This window comes from Lutra lutra, chromosome 7, assembly GCF_902655055.1.
Source record: "Lutra lutra chromosome 7, mLutLut1.2, whole genome shotgun sequence".
Taxonomy (NCBI): Eukaryota; Metazoa; Chordata; class Mammalia; order Carnivora; family Mustelidae; genus Lutra; species Lutra lutra.
In genome coordinates, this window is record NC_062284.1 from 54413284 (window position 1) to 54431521 (window position 18238).

The following is an 18238-nucleotide window of genomic DNA, read 5'->3' on the forward strand; positions in this document are numbered from 1 at the left end:
AAATCACATGCCTGAATTCATTTAATTTGCCAACATTGTCTTTTTTCTCTCTTCCTGGTAATGGGCAAGAGTCAGTTCTGGTGCATTAGGTACTAAATCTCCTCAATTACCAGCCGGGAAGAAAGATTTAAAATTGTGCTTCAAACCTACAAACTGATTTAGTTTTAAAGCACAAACCCTTTTCCTGTGGAGCCTAAATTGAACTGCAGAGAGGATCCAGAAGTTGAGGAATTAAACCAGGCACGGCCAAGGCTCAGGCCAGTGATAGGAACCGTTTTGGTTTCTTTCATCAGATCCCCCCTGGTGCAAAAGGAAAGAAAGAGAGAGAGAGAGTAAGAAAGAAAGGGAGAAAGAAGAGAAAGAAAGAAAGGGAGGGAGGGAGGAAGGGAGAAAGGAAAGAAAAACACAACTTATATAAGGAAGTGCAGTGTTCTACTGCCTGGAAGCTAGACGTGGAGTGTGGCTAGCTCATTAGTGTGGGGGAGTCTAAACAAACCTCTTCTCTTTTTTTGTTCCCTCTCTCTTTTTGGGTCTTTGGCAGCCATTTTCAATGTGGATGACTCTGTGGTTGATCTGGAGACCTTGGCAGCTTTATATGAAAATGTGAGTATCAAAGACATACAGAGGCAAGAGTTTTCAGATTTTCATATCTTCACTAATTAAAAAAAATGTTAAGGTCTAAAAAATGGTTATATGTGACTCCTTCTGCCCTCCCACCCTCCCCCCTCCCCAGATCACTAAGCCATCCATGCTCTTTGGCCGTGAGGATTTTGACATAGCATGGGAGAGATTCAGGCATAGTTTCTATAAATGTACACTCAAACAAGAACAGACGTGAGCAAAGCACTGGGTTCCAACCCCCTGTGGTATCTGGGTTAGCAGCTCTCTTTGCCTGCCTGCGTCGTGGGTGGTTCAAGGTGGAGACCCCTTCTAGGCTGTGGAATCCAGCCCTGTGCTTACGGTCAGAGTGAGCGAAGCTAAACTACCGGCTTACTGTTGGGGCACACCACTGTCTTCCTCTGAGGAATGGGAATACTAATGCTACCTTGGATGATTCCTTTTGGATCAGATGAGCTAATGACACTGAATGTGGGAAGTAGTATAAGATGGTGGGTGTGTGCTTTGCGTTTAGAGTCAGACAATTTTAGATTTGAGGTTCCACTCTATTATTGACTCTGAGTGACTTTGGAACCAATTAAATTCCTTCAGCCTGTTTGATCATCAGTACAGTGGGGTTTATAAAGGGCTCTATCTGATTTTTGTATTAAAACAGAATTCGATATAGGTAACAATAACAATATATTTGAAAATACACAGCACTGGACACATAATGTGCTCTTTAAATTTAGGTTATATGTGGAATAACCAGCAGAATTGGGAGGCTCTCTTGAGAGGAACACACAGGAGAGTTAGAATTCCCATGGTTGTTAACATTTCTGATTCATTGACTCTGCTAGAATTTGAAAACCGTGAACCAGATTCTCTTTATTGAAGTTATGGTATTTCCCCGGGAAGCTGCCTGGAGCTCTATAGTATTTTCCAGTCACCAAGTTTAAAAAAAAAAAAAAAAAAAAGATTCATTTCAATTCTATGTCTCCTGGGACCTTATGTCCCTTATAGAAAATTCCCAGAGTGCAGTGATCCAACCTCATGCAATTGCCAGTTCCCTAAACATTTTCACATCTTTTATATCTATCAGGAGCTGTTTAGTACAACTGGGTGGGAACTTCTCATGTCCCATCAGCAGGGCTTTTGTTAATAGGAAGGTGAAACAAATACCAGGCCACTGGGAGCTAATAGTGCATTTGTGGTGTACCTGGGGGGCAGCATGGTGTTATGGGGGAAAGAGAAACACTGAGTCAGGCCCTTTATCCAGTATATGGTCTGAGCCTTGGTAGAATCATCTGAAAAACAAAGATACAGTAATTGACATTGAAGGACTCTGTAAAAGGCAGAGTGCCTTCTAGATGCTTCTTGCTGCTGCCGTGAGCTCAGGACTGGGCACGTGGGCAGTACTCGTTAGCTCACAGCAGAGGAGAGCTGCCTGCAGTGGCCATGGCTGGGTAAATTGAGAAAATAACGTAACTAAATGCCAAAAGGAGCAGCAGAGATGAGTGTTAACAAAATTCAGAGAAAGAGAAAGTGGGGACCAGAAACGAAAAAGCCAGGAGCATACGTAAGTTGGGAGGGCTGTTATAAGGGTCAGGAAACAAATACTGAGGACAACTGACTGCTAACCTGCTTACAGGGGAGGAGATAGGGGATTCGGCAGCAATCCAGCATCCTGGCTTCCAGGACACCCTGCGGTCTCCTGGTATGGCCGTTGGCTTTGACCAGTGATTCTCTGGTGGTAGCATGCGTCAGAATCCCCTGGGGGGGCTTGCTGCTCCTCCCCACCCACCCCCCAGCTTCTTAGGACCGGGAGAGAGCCAATCATTTGCATTTCTAACTAGAAGCAGGTGGGTGATGCCAATGCTGCTGGTCCAGAGACCACACTTGGAGGTACGTGGCTTTAGACTGATTCTCATTGTTCGTTTTTTCTGTGCTTTGTTTGATTCCTGCTTCAACCCAGCGAGCCCAAGAGGATGAACTGGTTAAAATAAGGAAGTACTATGAGACATCCAAAGAAGAAGAACTGAAGCTGCTGGACAAGCCTGAGCAGTAAGGACGCTTGAACTCTTTGCTATTAAGCCCAAAGGACAAGTGTGATCCCTGTCCCCCTGCCTCCCTGCTCAGAGTAATTGCACCTAAACCGTGCAGTGAGCAGAGTCTTAGGGCCATCATCCCCGTGACCCACTGCATGCAGCAGAATGACCTGACTGCCAGGAAACGCAGCCGGGGGATTTGTGCTGCTGGATCTAAGATGTCTCAACCCCTCTCCCCACTCCTCATGGTTCCCCTTTCTCGTTCTAGCAGCTTGTTAATTCCTCCTAGACTAAACATTCTGGCCAAAAGGGTAGCTGAGGAAGGAAGAAGGCATTGCTCTGTTTAAGGTTCTCCAGATACAGTTAAAAAAAGATGATGGCAGACTCACAGAATTCAAATTGATTTTCCTAAATGTTGTATCCAGTAAACACAGCCTGAACGTGCCAGCTTTCCCTCAGATCCCTCCACCTGCTCTGCCCAATGGACAGGTGACCTTCTCCTACTCTTGGCATCTGCTCGTTTTTCTCTCTATTCACCATCTAGAGTTGTTTCTCTCCAGTTTGGGCTGTTAAGCCATGGCCTTTGAAAGCCTAGACCTCTGATGAGGAATGGAGTGGCTCTTGCTTTGGCTGGGCTCTTCGGGTCTGCACACCGCAGATAAGTGTATGGGGCTCTGAGTTCCTGGACCCCACCTACCTTTTCATGGCCCAGGATTGAGGCTGTAGAATGGGTCCAGAGTGGACAGAGGGATCCTTTGTCTGTCGCCCCCTTGAATGCTTCATTCGTGTCCAATTCAGGCCACTCCCCTCAGCCTGGAGAGGAGGCAGGGGATAGAAAACACAGCAAAAACTAAGCAATAATGTTTAGGGCAACAAGTGAGCCCTAGAGACATCTAAGTTTCTGTGGCTCATATCAACACTTTCATGGCTTGCCCTTGGGTCCACTAGAATGCCCCACAGCCCTTGGATTGCCTGGAGAAAATGACTAGGTGGGGGATTTCTAGGTTTACTCAGTTACTGGCAAGCCTCCGGGATCATTTTGGGACCCTTTGATGAATTGTTCTCACACGGAAGAGAGGCCAGGAACCACTCTCTACCCGACCCCCACCCTGCCTCAAGTTAGTTCATGAAGCCTAAAAATACTGTGAATCAGCGCAAAGGGGGTTCTGCTGCCATTCTGGCCCATCACTTTGAGCTACCGTCCCTACCAATTCCTGCCCCTGACCAATCCTGGTCATGTTTCCTAATAATAAATAATAAATTAATTCCCACTAAGGAGCTAATGATGGAACGTGAAGTGACTCATAATGGGATACTTAGACACTGACAAGGCCATCAGGAGTATTTGAAGACTGTCTTAGTCAGCTTGGGTTGCTGTAACAAAGTACCCTAAGCTGGGTGACTTAGAAACAACAGAAATTTATTTCTCGTAGTTCTGGAGCTCGGAAGTCTGAGATTGGGGTGCCATTCCGGTTGGGTTTTGGTGAGAACCCTCTTCTAGACAGACTGCCAACTTCTCTCAGTGTCTTCCCATGCCAGAAAGCAAAGAGAAGGAAGCAAGCTCTGGTGTCTCTTCTCCTAAGGGTACTAATTTCACCCATGAGGACTCAACGCTCATGACTTAAGTGCCTCCCAAAGGCCCTGCCTCCTTAAACCATCACATTGAGGATATCAACATATAAATTTGGGGGGAACATAAACACTCAGTCCTTAACAGGGCCAATAGGACATATCAAGCATTTGGGCAGCGCCAACTGTGTCACACTAAGCTGTGATCTCTCAGCCTAGAGTTCACATACTTTTCACGTAAAGCATCATAGAGTATTTTAGGCTTTGTTGGAAGTACTTAAACCATAGACTATATGCAAACAAATGGGCATGACTCTATCAGTAGAATTTTATTTAGGGACACTGAAATTTGAATGTTATATTATTTGTGTAGAAGTCAAAAAAATGTTATCTTTATCTCGATTCTTTTTCATCCAATTTAAAAATATAAAAGCCATTCTTAGTTGGTGGGCCATACAAAAACAAGTGATGTACTGAATTTGGCCTGTGGGCTATACTTTGCCAACTCCTGCTCCATGCTCTGGGAGGAGCTGACCCAGTGAAGAGTGGGTTTCTGCTATGGGAAGGGTTCCCCTTTTCCTTTCCTTTTCCTCCCATTCCTAATGTCTTTCTAGCATTATTTTTGGAGATTAATTGCCAGGACACAGAATAGCAGTGGCAGGTAATTAACAGATAAATTTACGAATCCTGCTTTCTCTGCCGATGATCTGGATAAGAGAGCATCTTCCAAGTTTGTACATGGTCATGGCAGCGGCTCCCCAGAGACGCTAAGCCATCACTGACAGCTGAGAGGACTGTCGTGTTGTCCTGGTGAGGTGATGTGCTCAGGCTCAGTTGCACAGAGGTTGGGGCTTCAAGCCCGAGTGAATTTCACCCTCGCTCTTGACCTCCTGCATCAGGCGGCATTTGTTTGATGTTGGCCAGAGTCCAATTTCCTGGCAACTTGCTTGCCATCAGCTCCAAGTTAGTTGACTATAAGCATGTTTTACCTACTGGAAAATATGAATCATTTATAGTTTCAACATTGCGATTGCCTAAGATCCCTGTGATGCCCAGTCCTATAAATCATAGCATGGAGAGGGTGGTCTCCTCACTCACCTCATCGGCTTTCTTGCAGCCCAGTGCCAGACTGAGAATGCCATTTCCCATAGAGGGGTCACCTGCTGGGGCCCGAGCTGTCTGAGAGCCACCCCTTCCAAGGATGGCCCTCAACTCTTTGCATTCTGCCTTGGGATGGTGGTGAGGGGAGGGGAGGGGAGGGGAGGGGAGACGCTATCGGGTTTGATTAGGCCAAACACCTGTTTTCTGTGGCCTGGAGGGAGGACACCAGGTATGGCCTACTGGGATGCTCTGCTAGGGTCCCCAGTTACCTCACAAAGCAAACAGGAAGCGACTTGGTGTACTGTTACCATACTCCTTGTGGGAGAACAGAATACATGACGCTGGGTGCCCAGCCCTTGTTCACACACACCGGAGATGATACCATGTGGGGGTCTAGGGGATGATAACCTAAATGTGAGTCCCTTAAAACAATGGGCCATGTTGCCTCATTCCACCTGTCAGCTGAGTCGGCGCCGCGGATGGGGAACCCACGCAAGGTCGTGGGCCGAGCCTCTCTCCTAAAGACAGACTGGTGTGGCAGCCCTTCCTAGGAAAGTAAGCCTACACTGGGGAAGAATGGGAAGATCCAATCTGCGGCTTCTTTGAGCTTGTTTGGTCCTCTTTGTAATTGGCCCTAGAATATCAAGTTAGACCAGTCCAAAAGGAAATCAACCTCTACGTATTCCTAAGTACCAAGGCCCCATGTCCAAGACCCATACTTGGGGCTTTGTAATAGAATTCTTATCCCTGCCCTTATGGGGAGAGTAGAAATCGCAGCTGGGGGAATCAGATACTTACCAGACACTCCCAGCCTTTGGGGCTCCTTTATACTTTAGGTACTCTTCTGGATAAACAGGAAAGGAGCTATGGTGCCTTCCCTCAAGCCTTTGCCTGGCTGTTTTGGGATGGAAAGTAACAAAAAATCATAGTTTTTCTAAATGTGTGTCTCCAGTAAATCTTATCTTCACATCCTACCAGATGTCTAAGCCCAAAACCCGCAAATCTTCCTGGACAGTTCTCAGCATTCCTCGGGGTCGGTCAGTTACTCTGGTTCATGCCGCCAGAATAGCTCGTGCCCTGGCCCTTCCGCACTCACCCCTGGCCTGCCCTCTTAGAACACCGCAGCTGCGGTCTAGATGGTCTTCCAGCCTCAACTCTGCTGCCCCTCCCACTAACCAGCCAAGCCACTGCCGTGGTGCTTTTTAAAACTAAAGGCCCAAAGTATCACTTACTTCTCTGTTCAGAACCCTTCGTTCATTTGGGAAAAGTTGAAACTCTTGGTTTTAGAACACAAAGCCCCCATTTGAGCATCTGAGTTCTAGTTGTCTTCCCCCACAAACACCATTCATCCCGTCTGGGCTCCCCACAATGGTCGCTCCCATGTGTCCTGCACCAGCCCTGGAGGGCTCCAGGGAACCTTGGCTGACATGGTCCATCCCGGGCTCTGACTTGGAAGCCCTGCAGGTGGCTTTCATAGGCCCCATCACTGATGATCCTTACCACACTCTGTGGTAATCTGTGATTTATTTTTCAGGATATCAGGAAGGAATGGTGTGTAAGTTAAATTCTGTTCTCGAGTCTTAGCATGGTGCCTGACACACCACAGAAGCTTAATGCATGTCTACAGGACTGACTAACATTCTTGGGGACTGACTGTCTGGTATGAATTTCCGGTGACACATTCCCTACAGCTTTATCCAAAAGTAGTGTAAAATTCTGGAACTTGCCTTCCTCCTCTAACTCTGGATATGCGTTTCAGACCCTTCTTCCTGCACAGAACTCTGGATCTTTAAGGGTCTTTGAGAAACCTCTTAGTCCAATTCCTAATCTCAGTAAAGCTTGATCCTGGAGAACCGTGTGGTTCTTTTTGACTCTTTCCTGGGTACCATTAAGTCGGTGAGCCCATGGCCACGTCTTCTTATATGGGCCCTACACCTCCTTTTCTTGAGACTAGTTTTTTTTTTTTTTTTTTAAGATTTTATTTATTTGACAGAGAGAGAGAGAGATCACAAGTAGGCAGAGAAGCAGGCAGAGAGAGAGGAGGAAGCAGGCTCCCCGCTGAGCAGAGAGCCCGATGTGGAGCTCGATCCCAGGACCCTGGGATCATGACCTGAGCCGAAGGCAGAGGCTTTAACCCACTGAGCCACCCAGGCGCCCCATCTTGAGACTAGTTTTAAGTCATCGTTCATCCAGCATTTCATCTTTTTTGCCTGTGTCCTTGCTGGTGAACTGAGGCATCCATCTGCATCATCTCTCACACTGTGGTCTCCATAAACGCTTCACTCACTGTGTTTATTTAAACTACAAAGTGCACATACTCCGCAGATCTTGGTCCTACTTGGGGAAGAGTGTCTGGCAGTCACTGTTGGAAGAGGAGAAAGGCAGGTGGTGACCCCTGAGGTAGCTCTTAGCATTATCTGAATAAGTACAGCTTCCCACCTCACCCCTCAGAACCCAATGCCACCAGTCCCACAAGATTGCACTACTTACATTTATGAAACCCGGTGATACCCCTGACTTTTTTTTTAAAGATTTTATTTATTTATTTGACAGACAGAGATCACAAGTAGGCAGAGAGGCAGGCAGAGAGAGAGGAGGAAGCAGGCTCCCCACTGAGCAGAGAGCCCAATGCGGGGCTTGATCCCAGGACCCTGGGATCATGACCTGAGCCAAAGGCAGAGGCTTTAACCCACTGAGCCACTCAGGCACCCCATATACCCCTGATTTTGATCATAAACGAATCTTTTAATACTAATCTGTAAGAAGCAATTTACATATAAGGTATAATTTTTAATTCTGTCCTTACTCATAACTCCTGTGGGTTTCCATATTTTTATCCCATCACATGGTTTTCATAATAATCAGAGTTACAGAACTTTGAAGCAAGCTTTTATGGGCGTTCCTTGCTTTACCTTAGTGTCATGAAAAATAAAAGAATGAAGAAGAAGAAGAATGGGGCACCTGGCTGGCTCAGTCAGTAGAGCAGGTGACTGTTGATCTCAGGTTCTTAAGTTCAAGCACCACATTGGACACAGTGCTTAATTTAAAAAAAGGTGGCATTGGGGGTTTGTGGACAGGAAAGAAAAGAAAAAAAGATTATGACCTGGATCCTGGTTGTAAGATAAGTTTTTTTTAAACAGCTGGTAATTAGAATCTTACTAAAAGCTAAGTCTCCCTAAAAAAAAAAAGCAAAGTAAAAGAGGCACAGAGTATAAGCTAAGGAAATTCTTTGGTATGGAAAGAAGAAGGGTTCAGCTTTGCTCCTATGGAAAACATTCTTGGTGAGAGATTGCAAAATGTCAAAGTAATGACATTATGCGTTGACCAAGACTTTCAGAAATATCAGGTAATCATCATTTCAGCCCCAGAATGAATTTAATAGCTGTTAGTGGATTCTCTCCTTCCCTGAATTCATGCCCAACTCTTTCCACCGTTTTAGTGTGTTTTAGTTTATGCCCCCTCTTCTGGAGGTTGGCCTGGAGAGCATGTAGCTCTTCCAACTTAATTTTGCAAAGGGCACCAGTGCCCAGCTGCTCAGACAGTGAGCTTCTGTGTGTAGATTAGTACTCACCTTTAGCTTTAAAAAATCTGTCTTACCATAGTTTTTAAGATTGATGTCCACTTCATGAGTACCTGCTTTGTTCCACGTACCGAGCTGTGAACTCTGTCTTCCTAGGTAAGCTGATGTGGGAAAGTAAACAAATTATCTGTAGAATAGTGCCTCTGTAGACCATTATCTAATCCAGTGTGCAAGAAATAGTTGCCATCTCATTTCAGGTAGAGACATTTTGTCATTTTTCTACAGACGTTTGCCTCCAGCCTTCACTTGACTCTGCCTGTGCAAAATAGACCCTTAGAGAATCCTGCATGATAGAAGGCGTTCATTATGTGTTTTCATACACTAAAAGTAATGCTTTTTATTTGGGTTTAATCTCCTATTTGCACAGCAGGAGATAACTCCTCGTGGTTCCATATAACTGCACTTCCTGCTCCTAAAGTAATTTATACACCATACATTTATACACCATCCTAGAAACCAATCTGAAAAATGGCTTCTCTGTCAATAATAGAACACATACCCTTGGAGTTCCTCAAGTGTGCCTCTTGGATACATTTTATAATTGTTAAATTGATATCGTAAAATAAGGTATCTTTTTCAGCTATGGTGGATGTTTTTCAGCTTTTTTTTTTCTTTGTGATTGTATAAGCAGCTAGATGATTCATTGTTCATTTCTGCAGATTTTTACATGAGTTAGCCCAGATCCCAAATTTTGCTGAACGGGCCCAGTGCATAATCTTCAGATCTGTCTTTTCGGAGAGTATCACCTCCTTGCACCGAAAGGTAGAGATCGTCACAAGAGCTTCTAAGGTATGTTTGCTGTCTAATTTAAGAAGCTAGTTGTACCCTTACTGAGGGTAAAGGGGGAAGTAGGGAGTGGGAGGATCAACCAGAGTCCCTTTGTAGAAAACCTTTGGACTTAAGATCGTGTTTTTTTAAATATAGCTGTGGTGATTATCGTTAAGTGTGAGTATGTGTGTGAGTACAGGTGAATGAGTGGGGAAGAGAGAGAGAGAAAGTCAGATGCAGACTGATGGGGAGAAGGAGGAAAAAATGATACTTCTATAGATGTCTTCTTAGATATTCCAGACACTTTCTATGGTACATACTGGCCACTTAACACCAACCCAGCTAGTGTAGTTTGTCTGCTGCTCGACCAGCTGGGTTGCAAGAGATGTTGCATTAGACCCATGCACCTGATCATCTGAAAGGTGTCTACAGAGTGAAATAAAGATTCTAGAGACTTGATAAGTGAAACAAATGATTACGATAATGGGTGGCAGGCAAGTACATTTTTGTTGGCTTTACCACACTGGTATTCCTTGTAAATTCTAATACTTGTTTTTTCTCACAGTAACCCATGTCCTTAAGAACATGATGATCCTTTCTATGCACTGTAGTATTTAATTCTTACCTGAAAGCATGATTCTTTTCCTTCCAAAATATAAAAGATTTCAATAAAGAAAGTATAAATACTTCCCAGGTATAATGTATACCCTCTAATAACACCCTAAAAGGTCTGAAGAGAGGTTGGCCTAGAGCTGCATTTGCCTTTTCTTCTTTACCCTAAAATAAAAGAAAGTGAAATCAATTAAGACTCTAGAGAAGGAGGGGGGAGGGACGTATCAATTTTAAAAATTTGCACTTTGAGAGAAAAAACAGGAAAGTAAATGGGACAAGGAGGTGAAGAAAACCCTAAAGCAGATTTAAATTGTCAAAAGTAGTAGACATATCAACAAATACTTAATAAACATAACCCATGGCCTTGAAATACATTATCATAGTTCACCTCTGAGGAGTATACCCAAGGATAAAGAAAATAAACTTGCTTTTAAACCTATCCTACATTTAACTGTGCTGTTTATTTAGATGCATTGTCCAAAAACATGTCCTCAAATGATATTAAACTAACCCTTTCTGCTTAGAAGTCACCAGATGTAAAGTCTGACTATAGCAACTCTTTCTGAAATACACAAATATTTTAAAATAAATATTTGGAAAGTGAAACTGGCTGAAGTAAAAATACAAAAACTCATTTTAATCCACAATATTAAGACAGGCACAGTTCATAATTCATTGAAAGGCTAGAAAATGATGACTGATTAATGTATTTTTTCAGACTCTTAAATGTCTTAATAAGGTGTATTTTCCATTTCACCAGCTGCCAAGGCAGTTGGCACCATACCAGCAAACAGCCTGATGGGTGCTCAGTAAATATTTGTTGTTGAATGAACATAGGCGCCTTTGAAGTTCAACTCCCTAATAATTGGTGTTTGCCATCACAGGGCTTGCTGCACATGAAGAGTGTGAAGGATATTTTAGCTCTCATTCTGGCTTTTGGAAATTATATGAATGGAGGAAATAGGACTCGGGGACAAGCAGATGGATATAGCTTAGAAATTCTACCCAAACTCAAGGACGTCAAAAGTCGGGTATTTATTTTTCGTAACTAGATTCCATGATTTGCCATTATGTTCCTCCTCTACCTGTAATTTAAAAAAAAAAAAAAAATTCTTGTTTGCTCCATTCATCTCCTTTCTCCCTCTAACAATACATGTTTTTCTTTGCTTTCTTTTGACTCTTGAATAAAGAGAGGTTTTTCATGTTTGATCTTACTGAGATGACAAAATCCCCAATATTGGTTTGCCCTAAAAGAACACAATTGCATGTTGAACTGTAATGAGGGAAGAAAACAGATAGCACAGCAGTAGCAGTCAGAGCACAAGTCTTGAATCTGTTTGAATTTAGGGTTGGCTACTTGTAATTTACTCATTCTTGAGTCAGGAGCAATGTTGAATCACTAGTAGAGCTGAGCATTTGAATTATTCTTTTGCCCACAACAATTGGGCTGGCGGTCTACTGTCAAACTCTCTGAGCCTGATTATCATTTGGCTCCACACCCCTGCAGAGCTCCCTCTTTAGAAACAACCAGCCCATATCTAGGAGTCCCAGGGGGAGCAGGGGGAGTGAAGGGAGGGGAAACACACAGGCAAATTAGAATTAGACCCATGTGAACAAGACACAAAGCCTGCCTTGTGGGAGGGCCTGCTTGCCCCTGGCCTCCTAGGGTCATAAAGTGGCATGGCGTTCCTTTTAAGCTGTCCTGATTGTTTTTCACGCCATTAAGAACACACATTTTTTTGAAAAGTGGGAAGGGAGGGATGGTTTTCTGTTCTAGTCCCTGGTTCCCTTTGGCACTCCCCCACTCCCTCCTGTCTTGGCTTTCTGCCAGAAAATAATGAGACAGTGTGTGTATTTGTTTGTTTGTTTTAGCCATTATCTCAGAGGTCTTGTGGATTATCTGTTTGGGTTTTTTCCCCCACAAAGAATTGTGGAGTGTCATTTCTTTGTATAGATACCATTAAAAAAAAAAAAGAAAGAAAGAAAGAAAAAAAATGATGGGACAAAGAGGAGAAAGGAAAAACTTGTCAGTCACAAACAGAAATCAGGACCGGGTATCACAGATTAAAAGTATTAGGGTCACAAACTGAGATTTCGGTACTCAACTATATAATAATGGCAGTCTCATGTGAATGATTTTCATTTAAGCTTCTCTTTAAACCTAGGATAATGGGATTAATCTGGTGGACTATGTCGTGAAATATTACCTGCGTTACTATGATCAGGTAAGAAATGGCATTCTGTGGAAAACTACACTAATGGGATTTCAACTCTTACACATTGTTGGCATTCAGAAATTGGATGATGGATGGATGGATGGATTTCAAGTCCAACACAGAATCTGAGAGCTCTCCGGCCTCCTTGGTTTACAGATGGGAACACTGAAGCCAAGAAAGTTTAGTTGACTTTTGGAAAGAGAAGCATTATTCATTGCCTCTCAGTCTGCTGCCTCCTAATCCGCTATATAATGCAGTTTTAGAGAGACCCCCAGTGATCTGGGCCTTCCGGCCAGTTCGTGAAGGTCTCCGTGTAATATATATCCATTCAGTAATTGTTTCTATCTGAAACTAGTTCTGGGCTCCAGACCAAAATTGAGGAATTTAAGAGGCAGTAATGCCCCATACCTTATCAGTCGTGGTCATCTGTGAACAAGTTGAAGAAGTGGGATTTGAAATCCGTCCTCTCTGCTTCCATTACACGAGCCATGAGAAATAAAAATTTCAGTGGGAATCCACCTGAGCACAATTTTCTAAGTTCTGTTCCTTCTCATTAAATTGAGAACAAGGAGTCCTAACTTTGCGAAGAAAGAGGTACTATGGTAAGGTGTTGGGAAACCTAGCAGTCAACACGAAGGGGGAAGGTCTCAGGAAACTGTTGTTGACACTCCTGCTTAGCTATCCATGCAAGCAGGGTTTTTTCTAGGCACCAAGGGAAGAAAAGTAAAGGTTCCAGCGCCGTGTTTTCCAAAGGCCTATAATTCCCCCCGGAAGACAAGTGAAACACTGATGAAGTCTACCACCTTGCCTCCTCCCATCCTCATCGAACCCTTCTCAGTGCACCTGCAATGAATCATCTCCCACCCCCCTTCCTCAAACTTCTCCTGTTTCTGCCAAGGACATTATCATTTCGGTCATTCAGGCATGAAGCTCGTGCTCCTCTCTGGCTCGCCTCTGTCCTTCAACTAAATTGTTTCTCGTGTTTCTTTCCTGATTTTCATCCCTGTGCCTCCACTTACCAGGCCTTAAGCTAACTCACCTAGAGTATTCCTGTTGCTTCCCAGCTGGTGTCCCCACCCCTCATCCATCACTCCCCCACCAGTCCATCCCACACCTGAGGGATGTGGGAGGCCCCACCAGTTTTTAGAGTCGTGGTCGTATTGTATCACTTTTTTTAATACAAAAATAGAAATGGCTCCCCCATTTTCAAAAAGTGAATTAAGACTCTACCCAATTGAATTCCAGTCTTTTACAACCATGCTTTTATGACCTTCCCCCTACACACACGGTGTGATCCAACTCAAGACCCTGTGTTTTTCAAACACACCCTATGGTTTTCTCACTGATATGTTTTTACATCCGATGTTCTTTCTAACTGGACCTATCCTTGTCAGTAGCCTATTTTTTTTTAATTTTTAATTTTTTATTACCATATAATGTATTATTAGCCCCATGGGTACAGGTCTGTGAATCGCCAGGTTTACACCCATCACAGCCCTCACCATAGCACATACCTTCCCCAGTGTCCATAACCCAACCACCCTCTCCCTACCCCCCTCCCCCATCACTAGCCTTTTTATAGATCTTTTGTTTTGTGTTATTAATACTCTCTTAAAATAATACATTAAAAGGCCTTTTGGGGAAAAGCTCCCAGTAGCAACATACATATTTGCAACATAATAGGCAACATGCTTTTCAGAATCAACATGGAAAGGACAACTGGTCTCCTTTCATTTAAAAAGAAAAGTGACGCAGGAGACCGCAGGTAATTTACCAAAACAACAGCAATGGCAGCAGCAGCAACAACAACAAAAAACCAAATAGAAGGCATAAATTGCCGACTAGGTTTATAAAGTTGGCAATATAAATGGATCAGACCTTTCTCAGGACTATCCAAATGGCTGACTGAATTATTCTCAGTTTAAGATCTCTAGGTATTACAGGACCCATATCTTGCCTGCTCTTGACTCACCAAATTGTGTTCTATAAAGGACACTTTCAAAAAAATTCACAGGGAGGTGTCATGTGCTTGTCAAGCTGTCTCCCGAGGGGGCTGTGCCTGTTGATACGGGACACCCTTTCTTTCCTCATCCATGCAGATGTGCCGTGTGGATTAGCAAGACTTTGACCTCTCTAGACCAGAAGCCCTAGATATATGTATAATCTTGCTAGGAACTTTTATCCTAAGGAAGTAAATAAGGACATGTATCCCTATTTTCCTTAAAGTCATTTGTAATAACAAAGTATAGCAAAATTTTTGGTAGCTGTCCAAACGTAGAGACTAGGGTCAAGTGAATTATGCTAGAATTCTGAAATGGAATAATATCCTGCCATGGAAAAGAGAAAATTTAGTGACATTGAAAAATACTCAAGCTTCTTTTATATTACAGATGCGTGCTTAAAATAACATATAATCTAATTTCAAATATATAAACATAAATAAACACACAGAAAAAGCCTGGAATATCAGATATATGTAAACATGTTTGATTATCTCTGGGTGGTAGGAATGGAAGAGATTTTTTCTTTCTTCTGTCTTTCAATTAGACTTAATGAGCCTGAGTCACTTCGTAAAAGGGGAAAAAAGATAAAACAAAAAGTAGCACAATTGTACATGGCCCTTCTTCCATGAAGTCTTTGTTTACTTCCTCATCTCATGCTCGTTTGAAACCTGGGAGCACTTGTGTTGAGCCTGTCATGACACGTCTTATTCCGTCTTGCATGTGGATATCAGTGAGCAATTACCTGTTAGCTTTGCCTTGCTCCTTGAGGTCCAGAACTTATCACTGTCTGTTTTTTGGCGTCTGTAATTTAGGTGTCTGACAGATTTACTAGGTTGAATCTACTGTAAATATCTACAAGAGTGCAGTGAGTGGCCTCTGTAGATAACTAGGAGCAAAGAGGTGAGAGCTTTTTTCTAGTAGAGTGGGGAAGGCATGTTGAAACTTCGAGTGATATGCAGATACCCAAAGTTCTGACAGCAGGTACCAGTATGACAGGAGAATTATCCCAAAGAATCTCAAGAGGTCACATTTCTAGTCTAGGGTTAGCGTAAGCAGATGTACCTTGTAGTCCCTGCCTCAACCGAGTCCCATGAATTGTGTCAGAGGGCTGAAATTTACCAACAAAATGTGACTCTCGAAGAGAGCTGAACGCAGTCAAATCAACTTCACCAAGGAAAATCTCACAGTACAAATCCTTTCAAACCAGGGATGGCCCAGTTGGGGAAAAATCAGAAGTCACTGTTTATGCGGTGGTGCTCTCCCGGTTTTCACGGTGCAAAAATTCATTCCACTCAGCAAGAGTATAGAATTATGTGATTTATTAAGCTCTCCCCTCCCCGTAGGAGCATAAGTGATGATTTTTGTGGTTAAGTGGTGATGAGCAATTAGCTGAAGAAAGGTGATTCCTGCTCCAAGCCTCCTTCCATGCAAGCTGGATTTGGGTCTAAGTCTAAGTCTGTGAAGTTTACAGAAATCCATCCAGAGCCTTGTCTTTTGAACTCTAATTGGGCAGCTCTCTCAAGAGCTGTAACCAGGCTCATTTGCTCAGCAGCACTTTCTCACTTTCTAGCTTAGAAAAGATAAGGAAAGGAAAGAAAAAAGAAAAGAAAAGAAAAGAAAGAAAATCGAAGCCAGGGCATGAATCTGATAAAGTTTTGGAAAACAGTAGGAGGTAATATTGATGATTTCTTGCAGTGTAGGTTGCTGTGGAATTCTGTGGCGAGCATGTTAGCTGATGGTCCATCTTGGCCCTCAGACTATAGTAAAGCTTCCATTGTTTTGAAAGAAGTAAAATAATTGTAGGGAGCTAGGGGGCAAGTACACTGATTGTGTAAAAGGTTTCACTGAAATGAGGGGAATCACCTTTCCTTAGCATTTGCAGTGAAGCTAAAGATCTTCAAGGAAGGGGGACAGGTTGCGAGCATTCCTGAAACCACAAGAAAGTAGGACAGTGAGGTAGACGGCTCTTGCTCAAGGTACACACTTTCCAGAATGGCCTCATGTGGGCTCTACGCAAGGGTGCTGAAGAGAGTTTGATATGCCAGATGTCGCGTGCCATCCCAAGAATAAGACACACTTCCTGCCTTCACGGTGTTTATAGTCTAGCGGAAGAAACACATAAGCTAACGTGGCAATTTTGAAATGAGCGTTGGTGAGTGCTATGATAACAGTACGCACCAGGGGCTCTTGGAAACACCCACATGCTGGGGGGCTAGGGATGATCTTTGAGATCTGTCCCAAGACCTGATCTTCAAATGCTATGAACAAAGGAGGCACGAAGAGTTCGTGTAGAAGAGTTAGAAAGGGGCGGTTTCATAGACAAAAGTCCAGATGCAAGAGGTTGTGGCCTGTTCTGTTACTTTATGAACGTTTAGGGGAGGGAAGTGGAGATAGGGGAAGATGGACAAAGGCTGAGGTTGTAGACAGAGGCCAGATCACAAAGTGCCTTATAAAGCAGTTTCAGAGTTTGGAATGAGTCCTAATGGCAGGAAAGATGGAATGTGATGGAAAGCTGGCAAAGTAGCCTGTGTGGAGAGAGGAAGAACTGAAGACTGCCTGAAATTCACAAGAGGCAGAGCTTACGGTAAACAACTAGGGGAGAAAGCAGGCTGGACTGGAAAAGGTATTTGAGACCCAGTTTATCTTTCAGTGTGCCTGAAGCTTGTGTCCCTCAAGTGATTTCCCAGCTTAGATCCTCTAGTAGGCATGATTGGGGAGCTTGCCCAAAACTATGGCCAACCATGCCCTCAGCAAGTGTCTACTTAGAGAAGCCAAACAGCATTTGGAAAATCTTTACAAACATGGGAAGAATGTGCTAGCACAAACCCTCCTCGGGAGCTCTCAGCTGCAGGGGCAGGTAGGTTACAGCAGAAGCGAGGGTGATTCTTCTGTTACGATGCTGTCTTGCCCAGAACCTTCCGAGTCACACCCGTTGGCACACCCCAAAGATGAGTTGGCTAATTGCTACCATGTGAGACTCAACAGGGACTTGAAATTTAAGTACTTTCATGTGTTCCCCCTGTGACTTTTTCCATGGGAGGAGGGTGTCCAAGATCGGGACATACCTGATAGTTTTCTCTTTGATTCATGAGGCAAAATAGAACGAAAGCCCTGCCAGAGCCAGAGCCAACCTCAGTGGCAGGAAGACCAAAGTGCTATTGTAGAAGACACAAAAGCATTTCAGAATAGCCAGTCCAAATTTAGGAATAGCAGAGGAGCGCTTCTCTGATTCACATTTGCACATCCAATGAAAGATGCTTTGGAATTTCAATTGAAAGTGACAATAGGGAAATATAATGTACTTTTGTTAACAATGTCTTTTAGGAAGCAGGAACCGAAAAGAGTATTTTCCCTCTGCCTGAACCACAAGATTTCTTTCTGGCTTCCCAAGTCAAGTTTGAAGACCTCATAAAAGATTTGAGAAAACTGAAGAGACAACTAGAAGGTAACAGGAACTGTTCTGTTATTATGATAATAGCTAAGTTTTGTTTTTTGGGTTTTTTTTTGAATGATTGAAGAGGATTATTTATGTCTGGTTCATGGAATGGAATTGGCACGGAGCTCAGTTATGGTACACCGCAGCCCTGATGAAACTTTCCATCTCTTCTGCTCTATGTGGAGACACTGTATTTGCATATCCTTTTCTTTTATTAGTGTTAATCTGTGCTTTTTATAGCTCCGTCTTTTATGTCTACATTTTCCAACATATAACAGATGTCATCTTAATAATCATAGCAGCAGGCC

The 18238-nt window shown here is 43.4% G+C and overlaps 1 protein-coding gene across 4 annotated transcripts in view; it reads left to right on the forward strand.

Annotated features, from left to right (window-relative positions):
• LOC125104767 (formin-1-like) overlaps positions 1 to 18238 on the forward strand; it is a 426092-nt gene that overhangs the window by 287692 nt on the left and 120162 nt on the right. For all 4 annotated transcript variants that reach the window (XM_047737598.1, XM_047737599.1, XM_047737600.1 and 1 more), the window contains 6 exons: positions 542 to 603; positions 2573 to 2661; positions 9555 to 9684; positions 11160 to 11306; positions 12441 to 12500; positions 17819 to 17939. In XM_047737598.1, coding sequence (XP_047593554.1) covers positions 542 to 603; positions 2573 to 2661; positions 9555 to 9684; positions 11160 to 11306; positions 12441 to 12500; positions 17819 to 17939 — 609 coding nt within the window. The remainder of the gene's footprint in view (positions 1 to 541; positions 604 to 2572; positions 2662 to 9554; positions 9685 to 11159; positions 11307 to 12440; positions 12501 to 17818; positions 17940 to 18238) is intronic.